Source organism: Octodon degus, unplaced genomic scaffold, assembly GCF_000260255.1.
Source record: "Octodon degus isolate 3935 unplaced genomic scaffold, OctDeg1.0 scaffold00080, whole genome shotgun sequence".
Lineage (NCBI taxonomy): Eukaryota > Metazoa > Chordata > Mammalia > Rodentia > Octodontidae > Octodon > Octodon degus.
The window spans coordinates 7,618,351-7,630,432 of NW_004524656.1; the positions used below are offsets into that span (position 1 = coordinate 7,618,351).

Here is a 12,082-nt window from a genome sequence, read left to right on the forward strand (position 1 = left end):
GTGGAAGGGAGAGGATGAGAAGGGTGAGGATGGGGGTGTCCAGGGTGCTTACATATTCTTGTGACACTCTTCTCTACCCCATTCCCAATCTTCTTGCAGTTTTCAGGGAACCCTACACCGTCCGGGTGGAGGATCAAAGGTCAATGCGTGGAAACGTGGCCGTCTTCAAGTGCCTCATCCCCTCTTCAGTGCAGGAATACGTTAGTGTTGTGTCTTGGGAGAAAGACACAGTCTCCATCATCCCAGGTAAGGAGTCTCGGGGCCGTAGCCCATCGGGCTGCCTGGGTGGAAGGTTGAGCTCTTGCTGGTTTACGAGCTAAAAAAAGCCTTGGTGTTGGTTGTGGTGAGTGATTTATTATTGTTCTGGTGATGCTTTAGCAGACAAGCGTCTTTGGCCTCTGTCTGGTCTGTTTCTGTGTGGGATGGTGAGGACCTACACAGGGGTCTCTGCTGGGTTCATCATGGCCCCAGCAGATAGGGTTGGGTCCTTTGCCCCAGGGAGTAGGGCTTGACTTGACCTTGCCCTGAGGGATCAAGGCAGCTGGAAGCCTTATCTGTGAAAGATTGCAGGAGAGGCGGGATAAGGAGCCCATTTGTGGTCTGTGTCCCCATATTGAATGACGAGAATGATGAAATGGAATCTCGAGAGAACCAAACTCAAGAAACGTGTGCATGAGACATTTTCTTTCTCCTGAATATTTTAGGCCAAGATTCCCTCAGAATCCTCACCCTGGTGAGGATTATTTGTGGCTGGTTTGGGGAGATGGGGTTCATACCATGGTGTTGACTCATCTTACCCTAAGGGGACCATACCCTCTTTAGTGGTCCCCTTTTGCCTTAGGAGCATTGTATCTCTGACAGGAAGTAGGTCTGGAAAGCCCAAGAGAGGACTGCAAGTCCTTAGTCTACCTCCAGGCCTCCAGCTACCCCACACACTGCAGGGGTTCTGCTGTTTTTTTTTTTTTTTTTCTCTCTGAATTTCTATCCACACATCCCTGCCTTCCACATTAAGGGTAGACGTTTACTTGGTGGTCAGTGACTGGGTGAATGGACGGACACTGGAAAATTCTGGAGGAGACTAGAAGCAGCCTGGATGCGGTGTTGAAATGAGGATGAGCCTGCAGGACATGGGGTAGCAACACCAAAGCCAACAAGGGAAAGGAAGGCTGACAGCTCCTATGCTGAGGAGCTGGAGAGGTGGGTCTCTGCCAAGAGGCCCTTGTAGTTGGTGCTGCAGACCTGTCTTTGATGTCAAGACTAGACTGGTGGCCCCAGAGGGCATAATTATCAGGGAAGTGGCCTTGATGCTAATCTGAAGAACTTCGGTTCTGTAGAACTTCTTTCTTTCCTTTGGTCTTGGAGACTCCCACCATCCCTCCCGCAGCCCTCCAGTCCCATCTGTAATTATTCTAGATCTTTCTAAGGTTACATGTGAGATCCGACAGCACATAAGTCTAACTAACATGCTTCTGGAGGAATAGGTTAGCATCAGAGAGTGGGGTTTTACTTCCTGCTAGATTTGATAGGTGAGGGATGAGAACCTGGGTCAACACAATCCATGCTTTTGGAAAATGCAAATAGTCTGAATTTTTATAAAAATAGGATTTTCTTGCTCTCTATATGCATGCCGTGCCCAGGTCGTATGTGCCATGTGTGCATTTTGAGGTGGGGATGCTAGGTGGTGGCTTCTTGGGGTGGGAGAAACTTAATGATTAGTTATTCTGGAGGTAAATGAAGGATGAAGAAGTGTCTTAATTTTCTTGTTGCTTAAACAAAATACCCTACCCTCAGAGCTAAAGGAGGAAAATTTCATTTCATCTCACAGTTTGTAGAGGTTTCAGTTGATAGCTGGCTAGCTCCAAACCAGGGTGGCACAGCAGAGGGGCACCACAGAGGAGATATAGTCCATGACATGGTAGGGCAGGCAGCAAACAAAAAGTAGCAAACCTGCCTTCCCACTCTCACTTTACATTCCATCCAGGATTTAAACCTATTGATTGGGGCCAACCATCCCCAGCGGGGAGTTTTCCACACCCTTAATCCTAGCATCAAACCCTTAATCCACATTCACACATCCTAATCCAGCCACCTTCAACACTCCCTATCTATGAGTACATGAGGCTCGGGAAGCCATCTAGACACAAGCCACAACACAGAAGCTGCATGTGCTCCTCTGCACCTCAGGGTTGGCTTCTGCAATAGGGCATCTGAGTTGATTTTGACCTCTGGATCTTCCAAGTTGCACTTAGCTAGAGCAGTTGACAGAAGGCAGGGGGAAGAACAAAGGAGGCTGACATGGTACAGCTGGGGAGCCAGGAAACATCCCCTTTGGGAGAGCAGGTCCTTGGAAGGAGAGAGCTGATAGGAGCTGCTGCAGGCTCCTGTGGGAGGGAGGCAGCCCTGCAGGGCTTCTCACTGAAAGTGTGGGCGCTAGACAAGCTCCCAGAGTGGAGTTTGCTCACAGATTAGTCTTTATAGCCCTCCACGGCTATCCTAGAGCTGCCCATGAAAGCCATCATAGGCTTTTGGCCTGTGCTTTTCCCAAGGCCTCAAGAGGCTAAAGAGACAGCCCAGGGTGCTGGCTTTTTCAGAGCTACTTACTACACCCGCCTCCGCTTGCCTGCCCCAGTTTTCCTGTCCCTCAGGCTGGTCACCGTCCTTCAATCTATCTGCTTAAAAGTGTACATAAAGTACATAGCCCCTCACCTTTGATCAACCAGATGCCTACCCTGACTTCTCTCCCAAGGGGCTTGGGCTTAGCGTGAACAGGCTCTCTGGAACAGGTGGGGTGGGCATAGGAGGGCTAAGGGCTGTGCACAAACATAAATTAAAATTAAGGCCTCCAGTGAAGCTGAGATGTGGTTTAATTTCCCATCTGCATGATCACTGTTACAATGCATGTTATTGGATATAAAGATAAATTCGGCCCTGTTCCTAATAGCTTTTAATTTCCACCAGACCTGATTATATTGATGTGGGATCCTTGTGGGAGTTTCCCAGCATGCTCTTCCCCAGCAGCCTGACAGGCTTTCTTGGCTCCAGGGAGGAGATTTGGACACCAGTCAGATGTGGACCAGATGTACCCGCTGCTGCTCTGGAAGATGAGGTTGGATAAGTCTCCTTGTTCATGTAGATAGGGCTCTTGGATGCTGGGTTGTCATCATGCCCAGCCAGGAAGTGAGTGTATTGGTGACACTGTATGTTGGAGAAAGGAGAAATGGAAAGAAGGAGGAGTCTGTCTATGGGTCCTCTTCCAAGAGTCCCCATAAGGCCATGCTCCTTGCCCCCACAGTCACCTTTGCCAACAAGGTCAAGTTCTAGTGAGCCACCAGCCTTTCCACATCTTCCTAGTGATTGTCAGAGTAGCAGGGATCTAAAGCTTTTCCAAGGGTTTCCATATCTCTTTTATTTTGTCTCCCTTGTCTCTATATGCCTATACCAACCTGTTCTGATAACCTCCTCTCCTTATTGATACCCTACCCATCCATTGCCCAAATATGTTTCTGTGTACTCTTTCATGAGGCTTGATATGAAAACCTTACTGCTTCTCTGGTTCCACTCTTGGAGCACTGCCTTTCTCTGTCTTGTGTTAGAGACTATTCTGTCTCACTGCACCGGAGGGTGCACAAATGTGTCATTTTCATCATTCTGTCCCCAAGGCCAAACTAGTATTGTCACTGAGCAATAATAGTAGCATTCATGATAATACTTATCATGTATGGAGCCATCTTTGGAGTTAGATATTTTACATATATTATCTCTAGTCCTCACAGTCTCCTTTTAAGATAGATACTGTTTTGTTTTTTAGATATTTTTCCATAATTTTATTGAGAAACAAATAGCAATGAGACAGTTTTGTTTTTCAGTTTTATAAATGAGAATATTGAGGCCCAGGGAAGTTGAGCATCTAACTCAAGGCCACCCAGCTAACAAGGATGTAGCCTGGATTTAAACTGGGATCAGGGCTGGGGAAATGGCTCAGTAGAATAAGCGCTTCTTTGGCAAGCACAAGGGCCTGAGTTCAATCCCTGGTTACATCATAAATAAATAAATAAACTGGGATCATCCAATTTCCTCTACTTCCTGGTGCTTTTCTGGAGCAAACTCCTCCTTAGGCATTGGTTGTCCTTGAGTACCAACCTAGGAGGACCGCCAGTGCTCCCCTATTCCTGTACTTTCCTGGAGACAGAAATAAGTCACTGGCCCTTATGTTGACCTCTGGCTGTGTGTGCAGTGACCAAGGTTTTGGCCTTTCCAAAGGACAACAGATCTTCAGTTTAAGTAGCAGTAGACAAAACAATTATTTGAATACGAAAGCTGTAGTGAGCACTGTCTCACTACAAGACTGTCTTCATCCAGTGGCTGAGGACTTAGCTGTGTCCCTAGCCCTGATGGACAGGGGTGGATGGATCCTGTTGCAGTAAACAAATATAATCATGCTTTGGCTTCAGAATGCAGAGTTGACTCACTAATTACAAATGCCCAGGCTGATCTGAACGTTATTTTGGGCATCATATGCCTATACCAACCTGGAGCAGACAAGAGAGGGACCAGGTAGTACCCAAAACCCAATTTGGAGTGTAAGTAGGCTCTAAGTGAAGGTATGATGCCACATACTGTCAGAGCTGGAGAAGGCCCTGGAGGTCGCATAGCTCAGCCTCCTCCATGACTAGAAAGGACCCACACCTAGACCACACGCTGTGTATTCAGAGCACAAAATTTTAACCACTCATGAGAAACTTTTCTTCCTACTGATCTTTTCTCTTTCTTTGTGTCTAAGCCCTCCCCATCTTTCAAAGTCTTGTTCAAATACCACTCTTTGCATGATATATTTCCTGATTTCAGCTAAGAATGGATTTAAAAATCACCCAGATTAACCTCTTCCCAGGGAATCTTTTTCTGAGGTCCTGCCCGACTTTCTCAGTCCCAGACTCAAGACACTAAGCGTATTCTGTCCTGTTGTAGGTTAAGTCCTCCTTCCCCACCCACTACACAGCGTCATCAGCCAGGACAGGAGCCACGTCTTCCTCAGGCCCCTCTCCCATCTGCCGCTCATGGGAGATAATTAACAGCTATAATGAAATTGGTGGCCTCTCCTACTGTGCTGTCACATGGAAGGAAGTGGCGAGCCTTGCCTAAGGTCACGCAACAGCTTGGTGGCATCACTTGGGTTTGAGCAGAGCGAGCCTCTATCACCATTACACTGAGCTATTTCTGTGGGTTCCTCTTGTGACATCTTGCCATTTAGATGTCAGATTGGAGATCTCAGCTATCACCTATTAGGGGGACTGGAGAAAAGGGACTGTGATGGCCAGGCTGGCCTGGTAGGAAATGGATGGCAGGCTCAAGGCAACTCAGGGAGTGAAGTTGGCCCCTCCTGGGTGTCAGCACAGTGTCAGGCCATGTAGAGCCTGGCGTGTGGGAAGGAATTCTGCCTTCCAAAGCCTTTAAACACACATCCCAGGTTAGCGATTCCAAGGCAACACTCAAAAACTGCAGAGGACCTCTCTGGCTGGTCAGACTGTCACACCGAAATAATAATCATGGTGCTAATAATACTAAGGAAAAAAGTAAGTGATCAGTTATAGAGCTCTTGCAGAAGTGTTTCTCCTTCATCATGTCACTGACTGTTCACATGCGGCCCATGTAGGATATGCTATGGGGATCCTTGTTTTGAAGGGGCCTAAAAAACCGTGAGGTCAGCCAGCTGCCCAAGTCCATAGAGCAGGGGAGTGGCAGGCACAACCTGACACAAGGGCAGTGTGATTTCAGCTCCTGGCAGCCCCTCCCTGCACCCCACATCCTGTCTCTTCCACATGTTGCTCCATGGTCTATGAAGCCCACCCAGGGGCCTCATCTTGCCACATCCCCCTGACCACATGTGTGCAGAATGGACACATCAGATGCATGGAATTGAGAGGGTGTGATGGACTGGGGGGCCCACCAAGATCACACAGCCAGGAAAGAACTCTGAACCAGAATTCTGGTCCAGGTCCTTATACCCCAGGAGCTCTTGTGGCCCCAGCAGGGGTGCTCCCACAGCTCCCCAGGACTCCTTCGCACATCCCAGTAGGCAGGTAGCTCTGCAGTTGCACGCTGGTTGGTTGGTTCCAGAGCCTCAGCAGCCCTCTTCAGTCAAGCAGAAATGTCTCGTGTTCACAGGTGCCTCTGGCGGTGTGTGCATGTGTCGTGTTTTGCTTTCCCATTTAGTTCGTGGCAGGCACTGCATTTCCAGAGCACCCACCGGGTGAATTTTAGCAGATTTAAGACAATTGCCAGCAAACACTCTACCCTGGGATCATACCGCAGCAGTGGACACCAAGCAAGTGGCATTGTTTGGTTAAGTTGGCACCTCTGTAAGTTACCCTGAAATCAGCACAGAATTCTTTATAGAAGGTTATCCTACACATAAATCATCATTAAACTACCTCATTTTTGTTTAATGCCTACCTAACTGTGCTGTAGTCTAAAAATGTGTGTTTAGTGAAGTCAAGGGTTGCAGGGAAATTACAGGGTTTTCAAAAATCCATTTGCTTTGCTGGTGTTCACATCAGAATCAATCTTGCCTTTAGTTCTTGATCTCATCGCAAACATGCAGTATTGCATGCCGAATTCTGGCATTTAATGGAGGGGAGCATTTATTCAGAAGAAGCCAGCGGTGCTTGCAGAATGGTGGGGCTATGTATAGATGGCACTTCCTGCCAAGCCTGCAATTCTGAACTCCGTGGCGTATCAATGAGATGTTGCTGCCAGAGCCAGAGCTGGAGCTGCAGCCTTGTGGAGACAGGGCCCAGGTTCGGAGGGGAGGCCTGCCCTGGGGAAAGGCAGGCAGGGCTGACAGGTGGCCTCACTGTGCAGCGGCGCACAGTAGGCACTCAGGCAGCATTTGCACAATTCCTAAAAGGAGAGGAAGACGCCTGATTCTTGGGATTAGATGAAAGCAGGATGAATGGAGACGAAGGGAATGTGTGGTGCTGCCCTTTCTGCTGGCATAAAGCCATCGCTGGCTCCTGCTGTGCTCTCGGATTAGCATGGCTTGCACGGGGCTTCTTTATGATAGAAACTGTGTGGCAAAGAGTGTGGACTCTGGCTTCAGGGAGACCTGGGTTCAAATCTTGACCCCGCTCCTCCCTTCTTGTAGGGTCCTGGTAAAGTCCTTAAACCTCTTCACTGTCCACAGTCATAAAGATTAGAAATGATGTGCTTTATTTTTGTATAAGGAAAATATGCTTTCTGTGTGTACTATGCGTTTTTATATACAGATCTGTTTTCTACATATAGATTATTTGTGTGTACATTTTCAGTGCTTCCTAGTACTAGACAGACACACACCCACCATTTGACCAGGATTAGTCATCTCCTTGCATCCTGGAAGGTCTCTGTGAAAATTGGGCACATGGGTGTGAACACACAGGTATGAGCATTTAGGAGAGAAACACTTCTCTCTTTACTTCAGGGCTGCAGGCATAAGGGCAGGGTGAGACTGACCCTCATGCTCGGCAGGGGCAGGAAGCCCTTGGTTTAGGGATGCCTGGCCTCAGCTGAAGTCCTTGAATGATGCTCCTGGCTGATGTGTGATCTGTCTGCCTGGCATCAGACTGTGTGCAGAGATGTACGCAGCCTGGCTCTCAAGCCCACCTCTATGCTGGCATGCCAGGCGGCTGAAACCAGGAACAGCCCCTCTGCATTTTCCAGTGGGGGGACAGGAGGGGCCCTCCTCCCATTCACCAAAGGCTCAGGAGCACTTGGAGTTCAAGGTATGTCTGAATACCCAGGGCTTCAGCGGGATAGAATCTGCCAAAATCCCTGAGAGTTGGCTGAGGAGAAAACAAACGGATAGGAGAAGAGATGGCAGGGGGAGCAAGTAGGGGTGATGCTAGGACAGGGGTGGAGTCTGTGGCTCCCAGTTCAGCTCTGCATGGGCTCTGGTGACACCCAGGTTAACTTCATTCCATGTAGCCATTTGGTGGGTTGAGACCATGATGCAAAAGCCTTTCTTCTGAGGACACCTGACTGGGGTTCTTCTCTACCCTCCAGGGAGGGATGCAGAAAATGAAAGAGCTGGCCTGTAAGATGTTGCAGAGCCTGCCATTACCGACACAGGCCCTGGGAGGCTGTTTTGCAGAGGCGTGTGTGGGTGTGGTTGTACCCCGGGGGTGGGGGTAGGCACAGACTTGCAATCCATTGGTTCCACCAGCGCATAGCCATGCAGTGTCATAGTTCGCACTGATTTCATCCCCTAAATCTATCTAAATGACTGTGTTGGCATAAGCAACTGTCAGTTGATTGAAATTTTGTTCATTATTTTATTTAGCAAATGTTTTTGAGCACTTCCTGTGCACAAGATGCTGTATTATGTAGACAGTGATTCCCAGGGGTCTTTGCTTGAGGATCTCAAGGGATTCGAAGAAATTCCTGTTCCCACACAGCAAAGAAAACCATTCAAATTAAAATACATATGCGTACGTGTGTATAAATGGTATGCAAAATGAATTGGTATGACCTTAATAGGTACATAGATGGATTGACCCACACACTCACACTTTTTCACCTGTGTAAACTCCCACAGTGCCTGCAGCAGAGACTTGAGAGCCACCATGGCCCTCCCCACATTATCATTCGCATTTTAAAGATAAAAAAATGAAGCCCAGACAAGGTGAAGTCAGTTGTCCAAGGTCACCCAGCTAGGGAGAGGTAGACCTGCGATTCAGTCCCAAGCCATCCGGGGCCGGGGCCCACTCTTTTCTGCCAAGCTATCACATATGAGTGCACAGGCTCTTGGCACCAGGGTCTCTGAATGGACTGGGATGTCTGCAGGAAGAAGGAAGGAAGTTTCAAAAGACAGGCCTAAGACCTAGATACCCAGTCCAGATCAAAGCCTCCACTCAGCAGACCTCAGTCTGGGGCCAGGCATCCAGATGTCAGGCTTTAGTCTGAGCATATGCAGGTGGGGTGAGGCCTCATCCGGGAGCTGCTCCCATTCTTGGATGTATGGGCTGAGTGCTGGGTCCAGGGGTGAGGCCTCACTGTTTTGTACGTGTATGCTGGTGCAAGAAGCCATTCCGGGGTCACATCTGCCTCTTGCCTCTCGCCTTTGGACCACAGTTCTTGGAGTCTCTGGCTCTCCCAGGGTGTGGAGACAGGCAAGGCAAGTGGGAAGCGGGAAGAGGGTTTCTAGTTCTGGCACTGTCATTAAATAACATTGTGACCTCTGTTTCTCTGAAAGTCACTCTTCTTACCTGCATGTGAAGGAGCTAGAACACATGAACACATCCTGTCCCTTCTGGGTCAATTTCGTTGAACACCTTTACTGGACCATGTGTCCTGTGCTGGACACTGGGGGCTTGGGGACAAGTCTGTACCCTGCAGCAAAGGCAGACAAATTAAGAAAGGAGCTCCAGTATGTGTATTCCTAAAAGAAACTCTCACACATGTGCACAAAGAGATGTGGTCAGGAGTAGTGACCACAGTCACGTAGGTGATGGCCACAAATTGGAAACCAATATGGGTAAGTGAAATTTCTTCTATCGCGGTAGGAAATTCTGTGCTGCAGGGGAAATGCATGAACCGGGTCTTTACAAATCAGCCTGGACATGTTATGAATAAAACGTGAAGTGGGAAAAGCAAATTGCAGCAGGATGCGTACATTATGGTGCCATTTGTATAAAGTTTGAAAACATGTGCACCAGCACTCTGTATTGTTTCTGGTTACATGCATATGCAGTGAAAATATAACAACATGCACGGGGATGATAAACACCATATTCAGGGGATGCTTACCTCTGAGGAGGAGGCGGTGGGCTCTGGGAGAGAGATCCAACTGTTTTTGGAATGTCTTATTTCTTAAACTGTTTCTTCTAAAAAAGGCCAAAAGAAACAGAGGCCTTTTTACATTACTCCTATGCTTTTCTACATGGGTGGTACATTCCATAAGAAGTCATTTGGATGCAAAGTATAATGATCCAGCGGGCTGGAGTGGTTCGGGTTCCTCTGTGATATTGGAGGGTTGGGAAGAGAGTGCAGGGAGGGGAGGTTTGTGATGTCAGTGAGAGTGGGAGGTGGATCCTGGGGCGCACGGGGGATAGGGCGGGGGAGGGGCTAGTGCTATCACCCTATGCCAGCTATGTCTTCCTCTGGGGCCTATTTCCTGCCCCTTCTCCCAGGCCCACTTTGGGCAGGGTTGGTGCTCAACAGTTGTTAAATAATAACAATTAAAAATGGTATAAATATGAGAGGAGAAAAAAAATGCACATGCCTCAGGACCCTACTGTAATCTGTTTCCCAGTTTAATGAGAGTCTAGAGACCCAGCATGAGGCCACTGAAAATTAAGGATACAGGAGTATTTATGGGGCTGTATGGCCCTTGCATTCTGCTGCACTCTGAAGAGCGGGGAGCCCAGGAAGGCCCTCGAAGCCCTTTGTCCTTCTGTCCTCGGGACAGTCAGTTATCCAGAGTTGGCCACCTGGGAGTGGCCAGCTGGGTAGGGAAAAGTGACTGGGGATAGGTGGCTAGGAGAGACCCCTATAATTGCTCCATTGAGAGGCCTACTGCCAATTTCAGCTCAAATTACAAGGGAAAGCTGGGAGCCAAGGTCACAGCAAACAGGGAAACCTGAGAGAGAAAGGTGATCTGCTCCACCCCTGGTCCCCAGGAGAGCCTGCCCTGGGGCCTGCAGAACTAAGGGTCTCTAGGGCAGAGGTGGGCAGGGAGCACCAGCTGCTGCCTGCTTGCTCTGGTTCTTAGAAGCATCTACATTTATTCCAATTCACCCTGAAACAATGAGTTTCCTTGTGCCCGTCCTCCCTCTGTTTTCCTGTCCCGCTCACACACCCAGGTGGCTCACAGGTGGAGAATTGGTTTGCCAGGGCTAGAAGGGCCCCTGGGTATCACAGAGCCCGATCCTCAGGATATATGTATGGATGTCATTTGTGGTCGCACATGGACCTGAGACCCAAGTCTCAAGAAGCCGCCTACTCTAGGAAGAGGGAGTACCTCTCATCCTTAGCAGGGTGGCCGTGGGTTGAGACCCTCTGAGCTCTGTCTGTATCGCCAGAGTTTACAAGGAACGTGGAATTAGTTAGGGAGCACAGAGTGCATGTGCGCATGTGTTTATCACGTACAAGACAGTGTATTACACAACTCATTTGTCACTTGTTGGAACATTACAGATGTGTTCCTGAAAAGTGGCATATCAAATTTCACCTTAAATGGAGAAATATTCTTTTTAAGAAAACCTTGAGGTGACTTTGGCAAACATGTAGATAGTTGGACACACACACACACACACACACACACACACAAAGAGGGAGAGAATTGCTGAAAGTAGAACTTTGCATGATCATTTTGGAAAGCAATTGGGCAGTATGTGTCTGAAACCTTAGATTATCCACGTTCATAGGGCTCTATCATTAAGAAACAACCAAAGGTGGCTTAAAATTTTCTGTTGACTATAATGCTATTTATAAAAGTGAAAAATAAATCCTAAATGGTTGAATGACTTATGGCACAATAATACCATGAACTATTTGTAATATATTTTAACTATTTGGGAGAAAGATCGTAATACTATATTAGGTAGAAAATACATTTTATATGGAGTAGAAGGTATATTAATCAAGAGGAAATCTACAAAGAAGTATGGTGGAATTAGGAATGATTTCTAATTTCTTTTTTATAGATTTCTAAAATTTTCAGAAATGATATGAAGCAGTTTCAAAAACTAGAAGGTCATATTTAAGTGTAGGTACCTTGCAAGGGGGTGACAGCCTCTGCCTTGGGAGAAAGTCCCTCTTTCGTGAAGGTCCTTCTGACACGGGACTTACATCTACTTTCATGAGATTATCCACCTAGGACCTCTTCCTGCCCGCTCCCTGCTGCCCTGCACTCCTACAAAGATTTCCTTCTTTCTCTCTCCACTCTTTAGCTACTGCAGGACAGCTCTCTCCCTCTCCTGTGGCCTCCCCAGTATCACAAGCTCTCAGAGAAATGCAGCCCTGCCTGCAGGAGTCCTCTAGGATTTCACCTGCCCTTATCTCCTCCCGGCCTCCACCTCCACAGGTGCCCTGGTTTGTCCAGGCAGTT

At 48.0% G+C, this 12,082-nt stretch overlaps 1 protein-coding gene across 1 annotated transcript in view; it reads left to right on the plus strand.

The window, feature by feature from the left end:
• Positions 1-12,082, plus strand: part of Dscaml1 (DS cell adhesion molecule like 1) — a 320,586-nt gene that overhangs the window by 22,066 nt on the left and 286,438 nt on the right. Inside the window, exon 3 of the mRNA XM_004636465.3 lies at positions 100-246. Coding sequence (XP_004636522.1) covers positions 100-246 — 147 coding nt within the window. The remainder of the gene's footprint in view (positions 1-99; positions 247-12,082) is intronic.